This window comes from Tympanuchus pallidicinctus, unplaced genomic scaffold, assembly GCF_026119805.1.
Source record: "Tympanuchus pallidicinctus isolate F22 unplaced genomic scaffold, pur_lepc_1.0 scaffold5, whole genome shotgun sequence".
Classification (NCBI taxonomy): Eukaryota; Metazoa; Chordata; class Aves; order Galliformes; family Phasianidae; genus Tympanuchus; species Tympanuchus pallidicinctus.
Window position 1 is genome coordinate 27,497,570 of NW_026294769.1, and position 23,370 is coordinate 27,520,939.

General features: G+C 41.6%; 1 protein-coding gene across 9 annotated transcripts in view; it reads right to left on the reverse strand.

Moving 5' to 3' along the window:
* The window catches only part of PTPRM (protein tyrosine phosphatase receptor type M), a 451,026-nt gene extending 446,334 nt beyond the window's left edge, over positions 1–4,692 (reverse strand). For 8 of the 9 annotated variants that reach the window (XM_052703744.1, XM_052703741.1, XM_052703740.1 and 5 more), the window contains exon 1: positions 4,288–4,692. In XM_052703744.1, the coding sequence (XP_052559704.1) occupies positions 4,288–4,360 (73 nt within the window). In that variant the 5' untranslated portion in view covers positions 4,361–4,692. The remainder of the gene's footprint in view (positions 1–4,287) is intronic. The other variant, XM_052703733.1, reaches the window with a different exon arrangement.
* Between the last annotated feature and the right edge of the window lie 18,678 nt (positions 4,693–23,370).

Genomic DNA, 23,370 nt, shown 5'->3' on the forward strand with positions numbered 1-23,370 from the left:
CAAACTCAGGATCAGCTCTCAGGTCCCAACCCAACAATAGCGCTGTGTTCCAACAGGTCTCTGCCTGTTATCTCCACCAGCTGAGCCCAATGACACAAAATGAAGCCATGTCCCAGCAGCAACCTGCACAAGTGCCCAGGCCACCAGCAACCCCCTCGATATGGCAAACTCAATGACCCACTCAGCATACGAGCGAGAAAAACATACTCCACATTTCTTCAGATGAGACCCAAGCGATTTAGTGAGACAGAGACCAGAAGCTTACTTGCTTTACCCTGACACCTTTCGTGATTTGCTCTCTAGCTGCCAATCCATCACTTCTGAGAGCACTAAATAGATTATTTTCCATAAGCTATATGTTACTATATTGTTTCTGGATGCTAATTTATTTTCCTCATGGATTCTGATGACGACTAAGTTGTGAGGCTGAAGAAGACATCACAGGAATATTTCAATGTTATTACATCCTTGTAATCTTCTGGAAGTCTTATTTTTAATTTCTGGTGTAGTTTCTTTACTAACTTTTGACAGTAGAACAATAGAAAAAGCAAGATTCACCACCCAGCTTCTTTTTTGACACTCCCAAAGTCCAGACCCTCATTCTGTTTGAAGAATTCCAGAGTACATCCCAATTTATAGGGAAACGCAACGTTTATTTCATCTGTTTCTAATCATCAAAAAAAAAAAAGGTCTGAAAAATAAAGACCTATTAGAAGCCGATTCCTTCACATTCTTCCACTAATTTGCAGGATCATTTTAAATGCAATTAGTCTCGGGTGAAGAGCACAAATCGAATCATTCACCTGCATAAACGGGAGCAGCACAATGCTCTGACAGTGAGGCCCTTGGTCTGAAAGCCCTCTCTCACAGCTCGCCCTTCTCACAGGGCCAAGCCCATGCTAACACTTCAGCTGAAGATGCGCTGCTAGGCTGACAGCTGCTCCAGGCACTGAGATCGCCACATCCTCACCAGCGTTTCTTCTCTCAGACAGCACAGGGATGGGAACCACTGCCAGACAGGAGGAGAGCAGGTGAAATAAACAACACCAGCAAACACAGAACGTGTTAAAATAAGACAACAACACGAGTAGAGATCATTGTTGGCAAAGTAATCAGAGTATCTATCAAATGCTTCTAGACACAGATCCTGAATACTCTGAGAAACCTCTCTAAACACCTCTTTAAGTTAATTACAGCAGAAAGTTTTTACTTTCTGTACATTTCTCTGAATGCCAGGAACTTCCCTTCAGCTGTGGTTGGACCTAGAGAGACTTCATTTCTCTTCTTTCTTTCTTTCCATCCTCCCTCTTTGCGAGCACTGTGACGATGCTGGTGTTCAGGAAGTTTCAGCATGTTACATTTCTTCCTTACGTCTGTTTTTGGAAAATGTGATTCTTGTTTTCAAGAGTGCCTACACCCAAAACTGAAACAGATGAACGTGAAGGCACGGCATCTATTTAGAGCACAAGGTTTGTATTTTTCTTCCATGAAACAGCTGGGGGACTGCTGTGCTCTACATAAAAACTATACTAGTCCCTAACCGAAGCAGTTTCCAGTTCTGTGCAGCACCTTCTCTCCCTCTCATTCTCCTCCCCAGCTGCCTCCTGTGCTGGCATAAAGTTACTTGGGAAGAGCCTCCCAGGAGCATTTCTATGCCACCTCCCTCTCTTGAGCACTGCAACAGGCCCATTCCCTCTCAGACAAGGAAAACTTTCAGCAAAAGTACCATAAAATGAATGTGATAATAAACATCCTTGCTGCTTTCTGCAGCAAAAGAGAACAGTGTGCTCTAATAACAGGCCTCTGTGGGTCAGTCGGGTTATAAGCAAGAAGCTCCAATTTCAGAATTCAGTCTGTGTGCAAATGTAAATCCACCCGAAAATGATGCCCTTATAAAAGCACAGTTTCTGCATTCTATTACACATCTCCCTGCCATCAATTTCAGCCACCCATTCTGGTGTTTGACAGAACTCATTACATCCAGACTCTACATTTTATGGAAGATCTAATATTTAGGCACGCAACGTCCCTTCTCACTTGCCACATCTTTGGGTTTGACCCAGATCCCCTACAGGGATGAACCGCTCCCCCTAAGCTGCAGAACCCACGGGGGACAAGGAGAAGGAGCACCGCACAGCCAGGTGGTACTTTGTGTGACAGCAACATCACACGATCCAAGAACTCTGCACTGTGAGCCCTCCCGTGGCCTCACTTTGTCATATTTACGCTAAAACTATAAACAGAAATCAGCCAACCCAGGTATGCAAGCGTTTCTCAGGAACAAGCAATTTGCTTTGCAGCAAGACCCCAGCTACTTCTTAAAATAAGCATTGTCCATATAATACGTTTTCAGCAATACATCTCGAATCCAAATTCTTGAAACCATTTGCTTCTGGAACCAATGAGTGCAGAATTTTAAGTTCCTTAGTTAAGGACTCAGAGAAAATCTCATTGTTATTAACTGTTAAGCTGCTTTCCAAAGATTACTTGAAAGCTTCCAGGCCTTAGAAAGCCAAGATCTGATCTCTCGGTATGATTGTTTTCTAAATAAGAAATGCAAATAAAACAATGACTGAAGGTAACATTAGAACTAATCTCTGCCAAATAGATCAATTACTTTAGGAAAAGGTAAAAACAAAAACAGAATGAGAAATGCCATAGACTTCGTAATGCACCCGCTGATATTCTTTGCTTCAAACAGCCATCGAGTTGGTTTTCTTTTCTTATTGCTTCATCTGTTTTTTAAATTTTTAGAGGTTATTCACATAACTCCCATTAGCAACTGGGGACAGCAAGCACCGAGAGAGGAATTTTGTGTGATTTAATTTCTATGACACTGATGCATCACGCTTTCAACAAAAGCAACAGCATTTTTTTTCCTCCTAAGCAAAACCGACTCCCAGGCACAGACTTCAAAAGGGGAAGTGCAAAAATGGAGTGCCAACAGTCAATACTAAAAAAGGAACAAATGGTACCTGCCCCATCATTAATGCTTTCCATTCAGTGTTTCACATACAGGTACATATCCACACACACAGGGAGAGGGCAGACCAGATCCTGTCCTTGTAACATCCTCCACAGCCCCACTGAGGTGCGTGGATAGCAGCATCCCTCAGTCAGTGCACTGGAAGCCGTGGAATCGCCCCTTTTGCCACAAGCCTATGCACAGGTCTTTAAATCCACTTAAGGACACCACTGAACCATTTGTGCTTTCTGTCACTGTGTGTTTGCTGCCACAGCGTGCAGCTATGGAAGTGAATACATGAATGGCACTTATGTGCTGACTGTAGCAGAGCATCAGGGTACCACATACGTAAGTCACTTCAGAAGTGCTGTTCCAGCCCAACTTTAAGCAAGAAACCTGACAGTTGGTGCAGGGCAGCAGTGAGTTTGGGATTCATCAGAATGAAGCGAGAGCTTTCCTTGAAGCCTGGACACTAGATTCCCAATATCAAGGAGTTATAGGGCTAATGTGCATGAGTTCAGCTTCATAAACAGTTGCGGAGCATAGCTTCAACCTAGCACGGGTGTTAGGGAAAGCTTTCATCATCCTTCTGTACCACCTCGGTGCAAAGCATCCTCCCGCTCAGGAACCCTCTTTCTCATCCGCGGTAATAACACCGAAGATAATCTAAAGGAAACGCAGCCGCGTACAGAGAACGTTCGCGGAACCTGACATAAAACCGGAATTTGGTAGTTTTTCAGCAAAGTTTAGCAGCACCCACGGTATCTGCAGCGCAGAGCTCTGCAAACACGACGCTCGGCAGCCGGGCTACAGGACGCACAGAGCCTACCGAGCGGGTCGGAGCCTAAGCCCGACACCAGATGTCCCCTATTGCTCTTAGCCGCGCTAACTTCGTGCGAGAAGCAAAACAGAAAGCCCCAAAGTGACTCCCTGCAACGGAGAGCGCTGAACTATTTCACAACCCACATTCCCGTCTAAAAGTATGGGTTTCCTCAGCACGGAAACAGGACGGGGAGCAGCCAGGGGGGTCCGAACACGCCGTTAACCGTCTGCACGCCGAGAGCAAAGTATCGCTGCTCACGCCCAGAACCGGGGGCAGCGGAGCCCCTCCGCTCCCGTACGGGGCAATGGGGAACTCCGGGCAGCCGGCGGCAGGGAGCTGGGGCTCGGCCCGGCCGCGGCATCCCGCCCGCCTCCCTCGGGGACTCTCTCTCCCCCACCAACTCCAGTATCAGCCCCGCCGGAAAGACGGAGAGAAAAAAGAACTCGAGGCGAAGCCCCGCCGGCTCCGGAGCCGCGGTGCAGGCGAGGCGGCCCCTTACCTGTGAACGTCTGCGCTCCCGCCGCCAGCAAAAGTCCGGCCAAAGTCACCAGGCAACTTCCAACTTTCCCCATATTTCCACCCCTTCCTGCTCCGGGTCCAGCAAAGTGCCAAAGTGTTCGCCAAAGTGGGAGACGGCCCTCTTCGCCCCCCTCCCGTCGGCTGGGAGGGGGAGCCGGACCCCCGCTGGCTGCCCCGCGGCCCCCGGCTCCCCTCGGACTCTCTTCGCCGGCGGAGGCACGGAGAGAGCGGTGCGGACGGCTCCTCGGGCAGCTCCGCTCTCCCGCGCCGTCCCCTCCGGCCGCCTCCCCCGAGGGGAACTGCGATCCAGGCACCTCCCCACCCGCCCGCTGCCGCCGCCGGCCCCGCTCCGCTCGGCTCCCGGACTGACTCGCAGTCCCCCCGGCGGGCGGGCGGGTGAGGGAGCGGGGAAGGCACGCCCAGCCGCCGGCGCCGCCGCTCTGCCCCGCTAGAGGGCGAGGCGGCCGTACGCGGCGCGGCGGGGGCCGCTGACGGGAGCTCCCTGTCCGCCACCCCGAGAGCCGGCGCTTTCGGGCCGAAGTTCGGCCAGCAACCTCAGTAACTTCACTGGCCGTCGCGGGGACAGGGATGGGCGGCTCCGAGGCGGCCGGGCAGAGAAGGGTGAATGTCAGAGGGGGACAGCGCTGTGCGTTTCGTAATCGTTTTGTTTGGTTTCTACAAGGCGCTGTCGGAAGGGCCGCTCGGCGAACGCCGCGAGCGTCAGCACCGACGGAGTGGGATACAGAGCTGCGAGCGGAATGCGGGCACCGTGCCGGGCAGGGCCGCCTCCTGTTCGGGTACCGCCGCCAAACCGGAGCGGCTGTGCCCTCCTGCGGGGCTCCCGTGCGGCCCCGGCAGTGTGGCGTCACGGAGTGGGGCGTGACGTCATCGTGGCAGCTCGCGTTCGTCGTCTGTCCCTCGGAGTTTTTGCTCCCTGTGGGGGTTTGGCTCCTTTCGGACGCCACAAAGAAGAGTTTGTTGTTTTTAAACCAATTTTGTTGCTTTTGGACCTCTGCATGTGAAAGTATTGTTGTTGGCTATCGCTTGCAGTGAAAGCTGTCCTTTTTCTTTATTTCAGGTGCAGGTGTCAGGCCAGATTCATCCCTGGTTATCCTCTGGGGTTATAAATAAAACAGTGAAAACAAGAATCGAAGTAATGCCAAAATGAAGGGTTCGAGCTGGCAAACGCTCAGATTTGGGTTCTGCTTTCTCCAGAATGGGCCCTCTGTTTTTATGGCACTCTAACACGTAGTTACCAGCTCCAGTCTCGTTGCAGAGTGAAGCCTTAAATCCCATCCCCCCCACACAGCACTGCAACTGATGACACATTGAAGATGTGTTTGCGTGCTTTTGATTGTGTTTCCATCTAATACAGCCCCTTCAAACTTCGGCCTCCAGCTGTACCGCTTCCTGCGATCCTCCGACTGCCCTGTTGGCAAGGTGCCGTGCCATTGGGTTTTAGCAACGTGTTTGTAGCGTGAGGAAGGGACGTGAGCTGGTAGATGTGCAGGGTACAGGCAGCCGCCTCAGACAGGAACACAAGAGGGCAGGGTAGCATTAATTGTTGTGCTTCCTGACGTCAGACTTCTTTGCACTGTGAGCATTTTCTCTGTTATCTGCCTGGAACTTCTTAGGCTTCCCAGTGAAGTTTCCATAGTACCCACAAACCTTTATAGCCTATGGTGTTGTTTTTTTTTTCCCAATGTATTTTTTCCAATAATAATCCTCCCTTTTTTTTTTTTCCTCTGGGTACATAATTTAAGCAAATTATATGTTCTCTAAAGCTGCAGTTATAGCATCTCTAAATTAGAACTAGTCTTGAAAGCGTTACCCGTGTAATTACAACACTTTCAAGAAAAAAACACATGAAGTCTCATAAGAAGTTTAACTTACAGTAAATTTAATTTTCAAGCATGTCTACATTTATCACTAAAAAATCCAGAAATCTGCAGTTAGCTCATGCTAATGATGACTTCTCTCTAGGTTCATAATGTACAGAAACACATTTTAAAAATGGAGATCTAATCACAGAATCATTAAAAATTGTAAAAGACTACTGGGGTCATCTAGTCCAGACCATCACCTCATGTCCTTCAGATCAACTAATGTCAGGCTTAATACGATGTGGTAAAATATGTTCAGACATATAACCTTAACCCTGACCCCCATCTTTTTCACAGGGAAATGGGAAGTCTATGCCTATATCCATTGCTATCTAATGTTAGTTTACAGAAGACGAGATAGAAAATAAAAGCAAGTTCAATGGAAGAGCAGGTACAAGTGGTCACAGTAATAGCAGGAAGAGGGCTAAAGTCACCGACCTTCAAAGACATAACCATCCTGTTTTAAAAACATTTTTTTTAAAAAAGAGTTCTGGGGAACAGCTAAGGCAAAAACATAAAACACAGGTGCAGTCAATCAGGAATCAGTTGCTTTTCATTGAATATTGATATTCGAGTGTGTATGCAAACATCCCAGAAACAGTACAAAAAAGAACTAGAGCATTAAGAAAACTTTAGGCATAAAACAGGTTTGATGTGATTTGACTAAGAAAGACCTTCAGGAGAGTTCAGTGGGCAGCCTGATCTGTTGGGTGGCAGCCCTTCCCATGGCAGAGGGTTGCAGCTGTGTAATCTTTAAGGTCTCTTCCCACCCAAGCCGTTCTGTAAGTGTTCATTAAGAGCTAAGCTGTGTCTGGGAAGTGGATTGGAAGCATCTGCAAAAAAAAAAAAAAAAAAAAAAAAAAAAATACCTTGGATGATCTGCTTTTGAACTGACTTGCCTCAAAAAATACCTGATGACAGTTCTCCTCCATACACACATCCAGCTCAGGAAAATAGATTGTAGAATCATAGAATCATAGAATGGTTTGTGTTGGAAGGGACCTCTAAGATCATCTAGTTCCAACCTCTGCTATATGCAGGGACACCTCCCTCTAGACCAGGTTGCTCACAGCTCCATCCAGCTGGCTTTGAACACTTCCAGGGAGGGAGCATCCACAGCCTCACTGTGCAACCTGTTGCAGTGTCTCACCACTCCCACAGTAAAGAATTTCTTCCTGATATCTAGTCTAAATCTATCCTCTTCCAGTTTAAAGCCATTTCCCCTCGTCCTGTCACTGCCTGCTCTTATGAAACATCCCTCCCCAGGTTGCTGACTGTTCCTGCTGAAAGGAGTCACACAATGTGACAGTTCACAAGTAAGATGTGGAATAAGGAGAAAAATGAATATGGAAGCTGGCATAACCAGCTGTTCTCTAAATTTTGATGTACATTGAAGAAATGCACATAATGTATGTTGAATGGTTTTGTTTTGTTTTTAAATATGGAATTTTTGTATTTTCCACTGAGGGTAAATTAAACAAGTTGTTGATAAATGATGAATAATTGCACTGTTTATTGCACAGACCTGACTGACTCAGCTGTCTAGAGAGTGTCTGCTAATCACTCTCTTGCAAATCCATTCCCAATATTTTGAATCTGAGCTGCTTCTGACAAATGATTTGTGAAATTTCAAAAATGATGGAGAAACGTATTACTGGTTAGAGGGGTCAGAGATTCATACACTATCGCTATGTGGAAACAGAAACAAGGGCTTGACTGTTGTCCAGGAAAAGTTCTTAGAGTAGGCATATGTCTATCCTTGACAACTATACATACCACACTGGTATGCTTAGCTGTTGGCTTTCCTTTAAGGCATCAGTGATATTCACAGTGCTGTTCATTCCATGTTACTGGCACAAGAACAAGTAAACGTATCTCAGATTCCGTAAGATATCATGGCCATTGTGCATAATCCATAGCGTGAGGTCACTCTTCCTATAATGATATGAAGCAGGAATAATCTCTTGCTCATGTTACAGTACAAATAGAAAGGTGAAGACTCATATTGAAGTACTGGAGGGAAGCCCAAATGTCCTCCCTTTTTTTACCCATGACAATGCTGATTAAGTGTCCAAGCATGTGGGATCAGTAGCAGATAATATCTCTCACAGCTCAAAGCTTTTTTTTGCACTAGTTGGGCAGGAATAGTTTTCACTAGCCCTCTTCATCTTGTTCTAAAGGACAGACAGACATGAGTCTTTCATTGACAACACTATTTAAATAATTAAGTAATATTCTTCAAAGGGTAGGGGCACATTATCTTTAGTAAGTACATTGCTGCCAGCTCCTCTGTGAAAGTAAGGTGTGCTTTGTTAGAAAGAAGGCAATGATTCAGACAATTCTTATTTTACCAAGGCTACTTCTCTGCTGCAGTCAAATTCCAGAGCCAATCCTTGATCAGTCCAAGAGGGCTACTCAAGCAAAATCATACCATCCCTGGAAGAGTGCGCCAAACTTCAAAGGTTATACCATTTGTCTATCTTTCTTCTTAAATACAGAACGATGTATTCTCCTTTACCAATGTTCACCTGTCTTTAGATAGCTTTATCTCCACATCTGGATTTTCATTGCTACTCTTCACCTTTTCACTGCGGATTTCTTTTATCCAAAGCTTCATAAAGAAAGTGCATGTATCTGTGTGACAGGATTTATTGACTGCATTGTACTAAATCATATTGTATTTCACAATGTTTAGTGTTTCTATATCCATCAATGCTATAAAAGTTTCATTTGATATTAAAGAGTTATTTCAGTCATCAGTGTAGTGTTCTGAAAAAAATCTTCCAGTGTTCATTCAAAAACTCAGATCAACTTCTTTTTTTTTTTCTTTTTTTCTTTTTTTTTCAGAGGGGTGAAGTGAGGACATAGCAGTGTCCTTAAAAGATCATATTCACCCTGTACCCTGTCTTTCTCTGCCTCAGTGGAGCAACAAAGAACTCCTTGGAATCTAAGGTCAATGTAAACCAGCTGCAAAATCTGCTGCTTACAAAAGGTTTCCTCTGCAGTAGAGGCTCATCATATTTCCTGCTTATTGCTGTTGGAGCTTTCTGGCACTGGAATTGATCCCTGATCATTCATTTGGCACTGAGTTGCACTAATCACAACTGTGACTGTTCCCTATCAAATATTGTCATCTGTAACATGACTGTATTATTATTATTATTTTAGTACTGCTAATGATTTGTGCAAGCAATGATAATGATCTATTTCGTACCAAGGACACCTTGCTTTATTCACTTGATCGCTGTGCAATTTGGTGGTAAAAAGCAAGCTTCTCTTTGTTCCAAATCGCTAAGAAGTCATTTTTGATAGTAGCTAAGGAAATTCTACATGTTCACTCCTGACCTTGCTATTAGACTGGAAGCTGAAGTGAAAACATAGCCAGATCTTTGAGATTTAAAAGACTACAGTGAAACAATCTTTAATCATAAAATGTTGAAACAGATGTTTGGAAAAGGTCTGATGTATCCAAGAAAAGCAGTATGAGCACCTTTAGGATCTGAGTGTCAGAGAGGCAGCAAAGAGCAACAGAGATGTACTGTACAGAGATGGTTACTACTAGTTCAAATCCAAGAACAAATAGCTACATTGTGGAAGAATATCTATTTCATAATCTCACATTTTTCTATAATGAGATGGATAAGATGGAGTGTAGCCTAGGCAGGTAGAAGCTTGTAAGCTTATAAAAACATAGCTCTGTATACAATGCTGTCTCTTCTCCTGATAGCAAAGGTTTTTGGTTCCATAATCAGCAAACTCTCCACAAATATTATTTGTATGAACAAGGAGGAGTGTATACCTCATACCAGCTCACGTTCTGATGTGTTTTGGTGTCTGTGAGCCAAATCTTGTCTTTTGTCCTTTGTTAGAAAATTATTGTATTTTATTGCAGTATACTATGTGTGAGAAACAGACCTCTCCAAACCTGAACTTTCCATCGGGGAGCAGAAGGACCAGCTGCTGTCTAAGGGCTCCAGGAGCAGAGGGCAGTAACTCCTGCAGGAGAAGGTTCTGTCCACTAGCCTTGGCAAGGCAAGCAGGGCAAGCCTTGGGACTGTGCTCAGACTCAACCAAGCCTCCAGATGAGCAGGCAAATTCATGGCAGTGAGACAGGTTTGAGATGAAGGAAGTGTATCTACAGGTCAGGATGAGGATCATGTTCACTCATTGCCAACCAGATCCAAGGCATGCCAAGGTCCGGAAGCTGGCCGACAGATTGAGGCCTTGATCAATAGGATTCATAGCCAGGCACAGCTGAAGACCAGCACTACTGCAGTGTAGCTTAGGAGGGGAAATGGGGCTCCTGGGCTAACTGGGCACAGGGTGTGTGTGGAAGCCTAAGGTGAGGCTGACCAGGGTCATTTGTGCACACAGAGCAATCTCGCTTTCCAGCTTTGCTTCTTGAAATATGTTTCATGGCTTTTAATACATTTTTCCAGCTTCCCATACTTAGTAAAGAAGAATTCTTTGAATGTTCTTATACTACAATTCTTGGCTTCTCTCAAAATGTAGTATGTCCTAAGCTGTGTCTCTGTCAGCAGTATCAGACAATACAAGTGACAAGAGCAAAATAGTTCAAATGCCTCATACTCTTAAACAAACACCTGCTTATGACAACTGAGAGTTTATAACCTTCAGATTTGTGTATGGCTGAATAGGATTGGTCAGGAGCAGGAAGAGACAGAAGTGCAGGATTGATCAAATGCAAATACTTGCAAATATTCATATATTCAGTCTTCAAAGTCTGTACAAATACAGACTGTAATATCATCTTTGTCACTCGTTGCTTTGATCTTGTCATTCATCTGGGTTAACATCCTCTTCTATTACAAATTTAGCCTTAATTTCATTGTCTTCAAAGTTCTGTACTGTTCTACCTCTCCTTACTTATTTGAACTTCAAGTTGCTATTCTTTCATTCATTCAGTTCAGTGTTTCTATAATCAACTGTGTCAAAGAATGAGCCCAAAAGAATAAAAATTTAGGAAATAACCACTGTGAAATAAACTAGCTTCTATGTCTTCCAAGGTGAGTAATTGTTCAAAAAAAACAAAAAAACAACAACAACAAAAAACAAACAAACAAACAAAAAAAAAACATTTAGTGCTTAATAGGATACCATGAGACCACTCTTGCATTCGCAAAGCTCCATTGTTGTATTTATTTCTGCTAAAAATATTCGAGTCCATCTCACTGCATAGATAAACCCTTTTTCCAGAGTTTCTCTGCAGGCTCCCATCAGATGGAACATTAGCTTTAGCAATAATCCCTAGAAATACTGGACTAAAGTTTGCTTTTCAGATGTCCTCACATTTGAGGCAGAGGAGTGAAACAGACCAACTGAAATAGTAATGTCTGATGCCATTAGTGCTAATGTTGACTGATCACATCTGTAAAAGCCCTTTAGACTGTGTGTCCAGTTTGGAGAAAATATTTCTGACATCTTACGTTAATTCCACCAGAAATGCACTGGAGCAAAAGCCAATTGAAAAACTGTCTTTAACATGAGGTTAGTTTTCTTTCTGCCTGTGGACTTCTCTCGAGTTTGTTCAGTCACATGTATTTTTCATCAATACCTCTGAATTAGTATCAGGTGATAGTATCTGCGCCTTAGCATAAGATTAAGTTTTTCCAAAAACTCATTCACAACTGATTAGGAGTTCTTGAAACAGAAGTGAAATACATAGCCTCTTTATTTTTCTTCCCGAGTCTTAAAAAACAGTCATTGATAACGAGATTAGTGTTCCTTCTGATTCTTCATTACTAATTCTTATTTACAAAGTTGCTTTCATGTTATTAACAGCACCTCTAGACTACTCTCTTCTATTGCTTTGATGAGATCGTCATAGGAGATGCATGAGATGTTATTAAACCAGGTACCATTACAACTTAAAGTGAGGGTGTTTTTTCCTACCACCGTTGTTGAATAGAAGGAAGTCTGCTTTGTATCTTGTACTTGTCTTTCAAGAGAAGTAAATTGATTTTTTTCCGTGCAAAGCCAACTTTAACAACAATTTATGCTCTTGCAAAACACTGTGATACATCTCATCTGAGGCAGCTCTGAACAAGCAGACACAGTGGTCAGTGATGCAGAATGTATCAAAGAGGCTGCACGTGAGCATAGGTGTAAATACAGTTTCTCACACCACTGCCTCTGCTGACATCAGGTTTTTATCTTACAGTGTTATGAAGTTGCTGATATACAATGTACCTTACAATGGCAGCAATGCTAAATTATGCCATTTGTTGCAATCATTTGCAGAATTTATTTCATCGTTGTGTAATTTGGAGTATTTGAAAATTTTTTTGTATGTAAATGGCAAGAGGGAGTTAGGGGAGCCACAATAAAGTTGAAGATTTTATGTGTGAAGTCTGCTTACTTGGTACTTTTTATGATTCTCTATTCTCTCTTCTTTCTAATATTTCTGCTTTTTCAGAGCAGAGAGGACTGTATTTTGATCCATTTACTATTGAATTCTTGTTGGTGTTCATTTGTGCAGAATGATGAAGAGGCGTGAAAGTTAAATGTGCTTCATACCATCATTTTTTCCTCTTGATTGCACTCGTACCAACAGCAGATGTCCAGTGAAGGGACACAAATATTTCCCTTTAGCAAGCCATTGCACTGAAAATAATGGGAGCTTATTTAAATACTGTGGCCCTGAGGAGGCGAAGGGGTGATCAGCACAGGAGAGTAGGAGCAGAAATGTACTCCATCAGAGAAAGACTTCATTTGCATGCAGTGGTTTTTTTAGCAATACGCACAACATAAAATTAGTAGGAATTCAACTACCAGTTGATTTATCAAAGGCACCGGGAATGGTAATTTGAAATTTGTTGTGACCATGGATGCTATTGATTCTCCTGCTCTGTGCACAATTGTGCTAAAAAATCAATTATTTAATTATTGATTTTGTGCTAACTCTTAAATTATTTTATTAACTCCAAATTAAGATTTATGATGAATACAAACATATGTGATAAAAAATAATGCTGAGATAGATAGATTTCTCTCACAAGTTTAAATAACCGTTCTGATGAGACAAGAATGATTACTGAAATAAAAGCATGATAAATAAAAGTCAGGAATGTTTTGCAGATGCTGTGAATCATTGTGTATTACTTTGATTTTCAAAATGAGTGCTGATCCTGCTGTTGCTTATTGTGCAGAACTTTGATTAAAGCTAATGCGAATTCTATGCTCAGAAAGACTGTGGTGTGGTTGATCTGTTTGTTTTTTTTTCCCTTGCACCGGTATTAATGAGAATTACAGGTGTGTTTTGGGGCAAAAAACAATACCAATATGTAGAAAAAAAAGTGTCCAGTAGCCAAATTCAAAGAGCTACATAGTGATATCAATTACAGCTCTCGAAAAGTGAATCTCTGTTGTAAATGAGACAGTTGTTTTCCTCTTTCCCTTATGTACTGATCAGATACCAAAGTTGCTGAGAAAATTTTACTCATGTTGAGGAGCTGGTCACTGATCTTCTGAAGCTATAAACTTAGGGTAAATCGTTCCAGAAAATGACAGACGCTAAAACAAAGAGGCTGTAAGTTTTTATCACAAACTCTTATTTTTGTCATAGTATGAACAAAGAAAATATAGGGATACCACTAAAACTCAAACATCAGTAAGCTGTGAGACACCTAGACTGAGGCACTTTTGTAACTTCTGGTCTTTGCCTCTGCCAAATGTGCAGGTTCAGGTGCAAACAAAGATTGACAGAGCTTTTCAGAATGGTGCTGAAGGAATGGTACCATAACTTCTGTGCCCACAGGCATTTCAGGTGTGACTTAAAAGTTTCCTGGGTTACAACTTTTCCTTTCTGAGCACCAATGCTTTGGAACAATCTATATTCAAGTCTTGAAGTAATCACTTCTACCTACTTCTTGTCTAAAAAATCTCTGAAATGCCTGGAAGAAATTAAAAAAAAAAAAAAAGTACACAATTTGAAATAGAGTTGCTGAGGAGAAAGGAGAAATCAGAATAGTTTTGCTTTTTCATTATGATCACACTAGTAGAACAGGCCAGTGCCTGATTTGTCTGCCTTAATGCTTTCGCCAGTAGTCCTGTTCCTATTTGATCAAATCCTGTTCCCCGTGAAATCAGTGGTAACAACAGTTCAGCTCCCTCAGCACTTGCGCTGCATTTCAGGATGTTAAGCACCATCCCAGCCTTGTGACAGCTCCTCATTGTCTGCGTTGATTTCACTGTGCAGCTATGCAGTGATGAGACAAGGACAGAAGAGAAAGGCAGGCTGAGGCCTGCTCGGGCTGAGTGCCATGATTTCACCATCATAACTTATGGGCGCTACCACATGCTGGTGACTCAGAAGCTAATTGAAGGAGATGACCAGTATTCTCTGGCTGAATGATGTTAAGATGAGAGCAAGAAGCAATAGGCTGCCCACTTATGCACACAGAAATATGTTTTCCTAAATACGTTCCTAAATGCATCCCCAGACCGTAGACATCCATTGACCAGTGGATGATGCCATTTTCATTCAGAGCATTTTTGTGTTGTAGTTCTTTGTCAGAAGGTCATGATTTCTGTAGAAGCCTTCCTTAGAGCACCTTTATTTTAGTCTCTGTCACTGCCGTAGTTGGAGATTCATGAGGTCCCTTCCTAACCCTGTCCATTCCAACCCTGACCATATGTGATTCTGTATCTTTCTGGATTCCCTCTATTTTAGGCTTTCCCCTCAAACCCTGTGAAAGCAGTAGACCAAGCCTTCTGTTGCCATAGTTCCAGGAAATATGTTAGTTAACACTGTAAGTTCCTGACTTCTTCCTGAAAAATTGTGTCCCTTTTTGGTAAATGTTCATTAAACTCAGATTCTTATTCCAATCAGACATGAACATAGGAGGGGAACCCTTCCTACTGACCAGTACTTGCCTTTCATCTAGAGAAAGAGTATTTTTTAGCATGTCACTTTGGAGAAAGTCACATTGTGTGACTTTTTTTCATGTGTGCCTTTTGCTTGCAGTAGGGTTTTTAGAACAGCTGTTTCTCCTCTGATCCCCCCTGAATGTATCCTAGAATAAATATCCCAAGAACAGTGTCTCTTAGCATGAATGACATGAGCCCTTTCCCTCTTGGCTCCTTACAACTTTATCTCATCCAAGCTGCTCCCAGTGGAGCTCACTCTGAACTTGCTACAGACATGACAAATGTCTGTTACAGCAAAATGGGCAGCTTCCCCAATTTAATTGAATGCAAGCTCAGACATTGCTGTCCATAGACCTGTTTCCCCCAGGCTACCTTGGAGTTAGGTGACACAGTCATAATTTTTTATACCTCTGTTTGCTTGTAACCAAGAGGTCAGCTAGTTGTCATATCCCTGGCCTGGATGGAAAGAGCAGAAGTTTACAGTTCATAGCAACAAGACTCAAACAAGTGACACTTCTACTTTTCTCATGACCCACTGGAATCGAACGTATTTGAATTTACAGAGGAAGACACAAAATCTCTAACGTCCTAAAAAGTCTGTAAGTGAGGAATAGAACTTGCTAAATGAACACAAACAAGGCTCCCTACCCCGTGAATGCCTGGGATTTAGGCTGGAAGTTGTAAATAGGCCATCTTCTTATCATACTTTGAATGAAGCGTTTAGAGATGTAAAGAGAACATGCAAGGTTGCATGCATTTGCCATTTATAATAGTAACAGAAAAGATTTTCCTTGTGGTATCTAGGAACAGATTCTGAACAGAAAGTCAGACTTCCACAGTCAGAGTACCTACTGGCTGGGAGCATCCTGGGCTTATATGCAAGAGATCACAAAAGACTGGTGGGTAACCCCAGGCTTCTATTGCTACTTTGAGCAGAAAGCATATTTGTGAAAAAGTGATTTAATCAATGGTCAGGGTAAGAATGAAGGCATGTGGACACTGTCTAAGAGTAGAATGGTTCAAGTCAGGACTGTTGGATTCCTCTGTGAGCAGCTCCTCTCTTATCTCTGCCTCCTCTTGTTTTGCTGCTGCCTCAGAGCCACACAGCTGACCTTCTTGTGATACCTTACTCTGGTCTATTTTGGCTTTTTTGGAATTAGGAGTCCCAGAAGGAAATTGACTGGGTTTTGCTTCCAATTGCTCAGCAACATCCATGTGAGCCTGGAGAAGAAGTTCACCAAAACAGTTTACATCATTCATGTGTCAGGGAAAAGAAGGTACAGCTGAATGCCTGCTCATAAACAGTTTGTCAAAGAAAACGTCCTCTGCCTGGCACAGCTGGGGCTGCAGGTGGCTCTGGGTACCAAAACAAGGACTGGGGCTCTGTAAACCTTGTGCTCAGGAATAGCTCTGTGGAGTCTTAAATCAGTGTGCTCCTGCAGCTACAGCAGAGAGGATTTGTGATGCCATGGATTACGGTTTATGTTAGCTGGGATGATCTGGACGCTTTTTGCATTATTCTCTCACCAGTGTTGGGAATAATAGTCTGAAAATGGTTGTGGAGCTATTCAGCATGAATTGTCTGTGCAGTGTATTTGGCCTTAAGGCTGTAACTTGAAGCTTCTCTTAAAAGACAGCACAGAGGTAGCTGTTGAAGACACAGAAAGCAAATATTTGGTTTTGTTCTTATCCTCTTCTAGGTCCAGTTTTGAAATGCGTGTTTGGGTTCTGTTGATAGTCACTAAGTGGACTGGTAAAATAATAAGTTTTGATTTAATATGTATAAAATGAAATCTAAAAGGAGTTGAGAGAGAGTGAAATTGTAAAAAGGAGAGTGGCTTCTTAATCTAATTTCCATAGGTGCAAGTCAATATTTTTATTTATTGATATTAAGAGTATTAATTGCACGAGAAAATAATGTAAATGACATTACAATTTGGTAATGATCATCATGTCTGGCCTAAATCTAATTTAGAACACTGTCACTCTACACATTGTAAAAAGAAAGAAAAAGCACAGAATTACACATAACACCTCCTGTCATACCTGGACAGTGTTTTTACCCAGTTAAGGTTACTTTGTCCAAAACCAATTCTTTAGTCTTCAGTCATCCAAAGTTATATTTTGACCACTATAAACACCATTTTGCTGTAGATTTTCTGCAGCTTCTTTAACCACATGACTACAAGACTTTCTTTGCTAATAGCAGAACTCCAGCTGTATTAGGTCTGTCCATCTTAGACAAAGTGAAAATGAGTGAAAATGTCCCTCACATTCAGTAAACAGTTCAGGTTTTACTGAGAAGTGAACATTTCTGCGTGAACATTTCTGCTCCTGATGTCCTTGAGGACAATTTTTCTCATTTTTCTAAATTATTCTCTGTGGTACAGTTTCTGGGAAGAGACACTGGGAAAAAAATATAAAAGGCTGGGGAGAGAAGGGAGGGGAAGGACAGCAAAGGAACAAAGAAAGAAAAGGCACAGTTTAAAAAAAAATAATAACATGTAATAGAATGATAGAATGGCTTGGGTTGAAGAGGACCTCAAAGACCATCTAGCTTCAACCCCCCTGCTATGTGCAGGGTCACCAACCACCAGACCAGGCTGCTCAGAGCCACATCCAGCCTGGCTTTGAATGCCACAACCTCCCTAGGCAACCTGTTTCAGTGAGTCACCACCCTCTGAGTGAAAAACTTCCTCCTAATATCTAACCTAAGCCACTGTCTCGTTTTACAACCACTGCCTCTTGTCCTAGCACTATCCACCCTCATAAACAGTTGTACAGTTAGAAGCACTGATGAAGTGGGAAGGTACAAGGGAGAGAGGAGTCAGAATAAAAGGGCCCCAAAAAAGAAGAAATACTTGTGATTGATGCAGAAAAGAACATTTGAAATATCGAAGACTTGCTTATATTTCACAGTCCTTTCTGTCCATGAAAAACATGGCTGGAGGAGAGCACTCTGCCAGAACCTGACAAAAGACCCAAAAAGTTCTGATGATGCACGTGTATGTTACATGATTGCTGATCTCAGACAGTGACATTTATCTTTATGAATTTACTGAGTTCTCGAGGTGAAAGAAATCAGAAAACATATCAGTGGCATTCTCTTGGCTCTGCTCAGTGTGAAGCAAAATGTCAATGTCATCGTAAAGTTGAGCTTTCATGTGTAGTATATGCCTAATATTGGTTTATGATGAATTATGGTCTATAAAATGCAAACTCTTTCAAAGACTAAAAAATGAATGTAATGAGTATTACTCATACACCAATAAAAGTGTATGCAAAAGGCTAATCCAATATTAAAAGATAAGTTTTCATGCATAAATTGTTTTTGAACACTGCAAATTGTTGTAAAATGGTGAGTTTTTCAGATGTTGCAATGAAGTGTATTGTAATTTTATCAAATCAGGAGGTCTGCTTTGTACTATAACCAAGAGGATACTCTAAGTTCATATTCTGCATAGAAGATGTATTAAATAAATTGGCTTGCTTCAAAAAAGACATTACATAGCAAATGGTCATTTTTTTGTTCACTGTTGACCAGAGAGAAATCATCTGTGCAGGAGAGAGTAGGATATTGTTATCACATAAGGAGAGCTTGGGGTGAAAGGAGAGACTGATCAGCCTCTGTTTCTGTCAAAAAATAGCAGATTTAGAGAAGAGGTCAGTTTAGATTAGAAGAAAACGTGCCAAAACACCTGTGGATGTCAAGACTTGCATGTTAAACTCAAAGGCATTTCAAATGCTAAACCTGAATTCCATGTTTATAGGCTCTGAAGGGCATAAAGTAACCTGCATATCACTTTGTCACAGTGCTTAACTGCAGGGCTTGGGAACATGCAGATGCTGCAGTCAGGGAGGATAGAGGACTACTTTTTAAAATTGTTATTATTTTCTAAAAGATGCTGAACTACTAGATGAGAAAAGTTGAAAAGTGTTATTTTCTGAACTAAAAGCTCTGGAAACTGTGAAGGGTCTCAAAGCAGAGGCGCTTTGCCTGGAAGCATGTGGAAGTGAATAAATGACTATTTGCATCAGTTTAGTGTATAATTAGGTTAATTTGTAACTTGAACTGTATTGCTGTGTATCTTGCTGCTATACATGTGCTGACATGCAGCTACAGAAAGCAAGTGCATTTATGTGGAAATAATTAAAACAGGTACAAGTATATATGACCTGTGCAGACATTCTTGGCAAGATCCGTTTCTCTTAAGACTATGTACCTGCTGGTAGAATGCAGCTCTGTTTTCAATTAGACAAACATTTCACTGCTTTTTAGTAACAAAGAAATATTATCTTTATATGAGACTATATCATGAATTAAATATATGGCTAAGATGTCACACACACTGAGGGAAAATTATTGTCAGAGCAAATGAGCACTTGGATAATACAATGATAAGAATAATGTAATTAAATTCATTTTCCTACCACTGATTTTATCACCCCATTTTCCACACTGTTCCTTCTGGCCATATGCTTTGTTTCCAATCAGATCTACTCATTAAGAAACAGTGACTAACATTTGTTATAGACAGTGCTGAAGATCAGGATCCCAGAATTTTTGAGATAAGGTTTAATTCATATGAAGAAGGAGGAACATAGTAAGAAAGAAGAGAGGAAGCAGTTTATATAAAATGGAAAAGGCCGTGAACACAGCTGGGTAAGGAACTGGGGGTGAGGAGACAGATGATCAAAAGAGTTTGGAAAAAAATTAAAGGAAGGGAAAATGAAAAAGACACAAACAAGGATGAAAGGGAAAGAAGGAAAAAGGATAAGAGGGGGGAGAATGAAAAGGAGCCTGTTAATGGTAGTTGGAGATAAAAGGGGAGAGGGAGGATAAGGCATAAAATGAGACAGAATTTAATTATGCATACTTTTATTTAAATGGCCATCTAACTTCGAGCCCCATGGGCCAAGATATGGTTAAAATTCTATTGGTGGAACAAGTATGTTGCATGTCACAGTTAAATATTTAGCAACTGGGGTATACTGCAAAGAGGGCATGGTTTTCAGAGATGAACTAGTCAGGATGCAGTATTCTGGAAACATGCAGTTAGGTATTCTGCTCATCAGGACCCAGTGGCCTGGGGTTAGGGGTTGAGCTGCAGCTTCACAGGGCCATGGTGGCAGGAGCACTTGAATATTTTCTGAAGCTTGAGAAACATGTTCAATCATAGTACCTTGCCAAACTGTCTTGATAGCTGTAGCCCTTCCCACCATGCCTCTGCTTCCAGAAGCATCATTCCTTCACTTTCTTCCAAGCGAGATGTTAAGAGGGGAACCAATGAAATGTTTTCCAGTCAGAATCAAGATGTTTTTTTAGGAATTTATTTATGCTCCATGCTATGGAGGTGGCATGCTGGCATTTGAAAGGAGCTCCATGCATTCCTGACAGAATAGCTGGTTGGGGAGGGAACCAGTGCTATGCAAAGAAAGCTGACCTCTCCAAATCAGGCCTTTTCTGGGAGCAAACCTCAGAAGAGCCTCTATGGGATGCATCTTCATTTTGTCCTAAATATTTTCAGGTTAGAGACTAAGAATAGTGTATTTTCTCCTGTTCTGCTCTTTCAGAGTAGTTGTCAGAAATGTTAAAAGGAGTGCTCTAGAGTCAAGATGACTCACAGTGTTGAACTATTCCTCATGGAAAGGATAATAAGATTTAAAATTGTAAGTCCTGTTTTCTAGTTCAATTAGCATCAAGAGTCTTTGATTCTGTTTTTCTTCTACTGTCTTTGATATATCATAGAACATAAGTTTTTTGGATAGTCTATGGGTGATCTTGGTGTCTAGCACTACTATGTAAATGAGTAGGAATGTGCAATGAATTTCGCCTTTGCAGGTGTGTATAAGTTAAAACACAACTAAACCTACAACTAGACAGCAAGCTCATGGCACGCTCTGCCCTCTGGGATCCACAGCAGCAAACCAGCTTCAGTATGATACTGCTGGCTATCCAAGCTTGCTTTAATTTGGAAAGAAAACTGTACAGAAGTTGGTGAATGGCAATGGACGGGACTCACACAACAGTATGAGAAGATGCACTTTCTCAGGAGATTGGCAGTTTAGACATAACCAGTAAGACTGATCTCCATCTTTATTCAAATGGTCACTCTTGGTAAGGCTATATTGACTTTCTTTAGGGCTATAAGTCTGTTGCTATATTAACTACACTTTTTCATTAGCTTTCTTTCCCCTTTGCCCTGTCATCTCATTTTTTTCTCTCTTTTCTTCACTTATCATTGCAGTGGTTCTGTGTCCTCCACAAAAAGATTTCTGAAAACATCCCACTACTTCCTAAATGAGCTCAACTCTATTTGACATAGAACCCAAGTGCCATTGGGCCACTCCTGATGTGTTTAACACAATTCCAGATTCCTCTCCACTGAACTTCTTTTCAACAGACTTACATTGTCAAAGTTTAAAGGGTCACCTTAATAGGATATCCACATTCTGTTTATATACAGCTTGTATGTTACTACTTACTATGTAGCGGGTTGCTTATGTTTTGGAACAAAGATAAAACTACAACAAAAAGAAGGAACTCGGCTATTGTCCTGAATGTTAAGAGATACATAATGCTGTTTTTTTCCTACACATTTGAGATGGTACTGACATTTACCCAGGTCTTTGCTTCATTAGCATTCCCCTACATAGCTATGCTGCACTCATGTGCAGCATCCTGACCTGGCACGCATCTCACCTATCAATAAATATTTTGGAAAAGTAAGTATATCACCGTGAGAAAAAAAATTCACATTAACTGCCACAGAGATAGGTTATTTCAGTTATTGGAAAAATAATTAGCAGTTGAATTTGGCCTTCTTTTCTCACTGCCAAGAGGAAAAATAGCATAAGAATAATGATCCTAGGGCATATAATATGTCAGTTGGATATCTACATTAAGAAAGTTGCATCTCAACACTTTCATGGCTGTTTCTATTTCAACAATCAGTTCTGACCAAATAAATTTCACTTTCTTTCAAAATAACACAAAGGAAAGACAAGCAAACAGGACACAGAATGCTGACTTGCTCTTAAAGCCAAATCTTATCTTTGAATTTAAGCACAACCTTTCAAGGGACTTCAAAGAAAGATTTTCACAGCCACAGAAACTGTTGGATTGAGCCACTAAAATGGAGTCTTCACAGTCAGAATTTCTGATCTATCAGTATCTTGTGCTTATCTTATTTTGTGGAGCAAAGATTGGAACCCAACCCCACTTTAGAGCAAGGTACCCTAACATCTAGCCAACCTGGTGATGTTTTTTCTCCTCTGTTGTCATGTTTTGTTGTTTTGTTTTTTCCCTAATCAATATTTCAGTGTTAAAGGCAAAAAAAAAAAAAAGAGAGAGAGAGAGAAATGCAGAGACTTTGTTTTTATGCTAGAAAATGTTGAAAATAGACATTTCAGCAATTTATTAATTTTGCCCTCCTCCACCCTCCCCCAGATGCCTGCTTCATAAACAGACTGTTTTTGAGCAAAAACTGTTTTGGTGTTCAATTCCTTCCAGCAGCTTTCCTTACTTATAAAATCAGCATAGCTTAATGTGGTATTTTTAAGATCATGTACACACATTGTTCTTCTTCAGGTAGGAGAGAAGAAAATTATTCTTTCTACTTCAGTCATTAAAGTAATGTTCAAAATGAGTCAGGATCTGGGGATTTGTATTTGTTTTGTAGCAATTGGAAAACAAGTCTTAATAGACATAGAGAAATCTCAATGTCAAAATCTTAAACTAAAGAGTTAAGACCTGTCACTGAATCATATTGTATGGTGAGAGGAAATGGCAAAAACATTGCATGGGGAAGAAAGAAACTTATTATGGAAAGAAAATGCAGTGTGTCTTATTGCCCCAAATCTACAGCTAATGCTGTACAAAAGCACATTCCATGAACTGTCTTACAACCATTCTGTGGTAGGCAAACATGGAAGAAGAAATCATCAGCTATTCAGAGCTTTTAAGAGCTTGAATGGAAGTTTATCGCTCTAATGTGATTCAGAGAAGAATTAGTATGTGCCATTCACAGATATATTAAATATTTGAAAGCTGATTGAGTTTTACTTTGTTACTTTTAAAATGATGCCTGAGTCATGAATGGAGTAAAACGTCAGAAATATTTTGTCATAAGTTACTTTTTGTATAGGAGATGGATCATACAATCATAGAATCGTTATGGTCAGAAAGGACCAGGGTCACCTAGTCCAACCATCAGCCCATCCCCACTATGCCCACTGACCATGTTCCTCTGCGATGCATCCACACGGTTCTTGAACAGCACCTGGGCAGC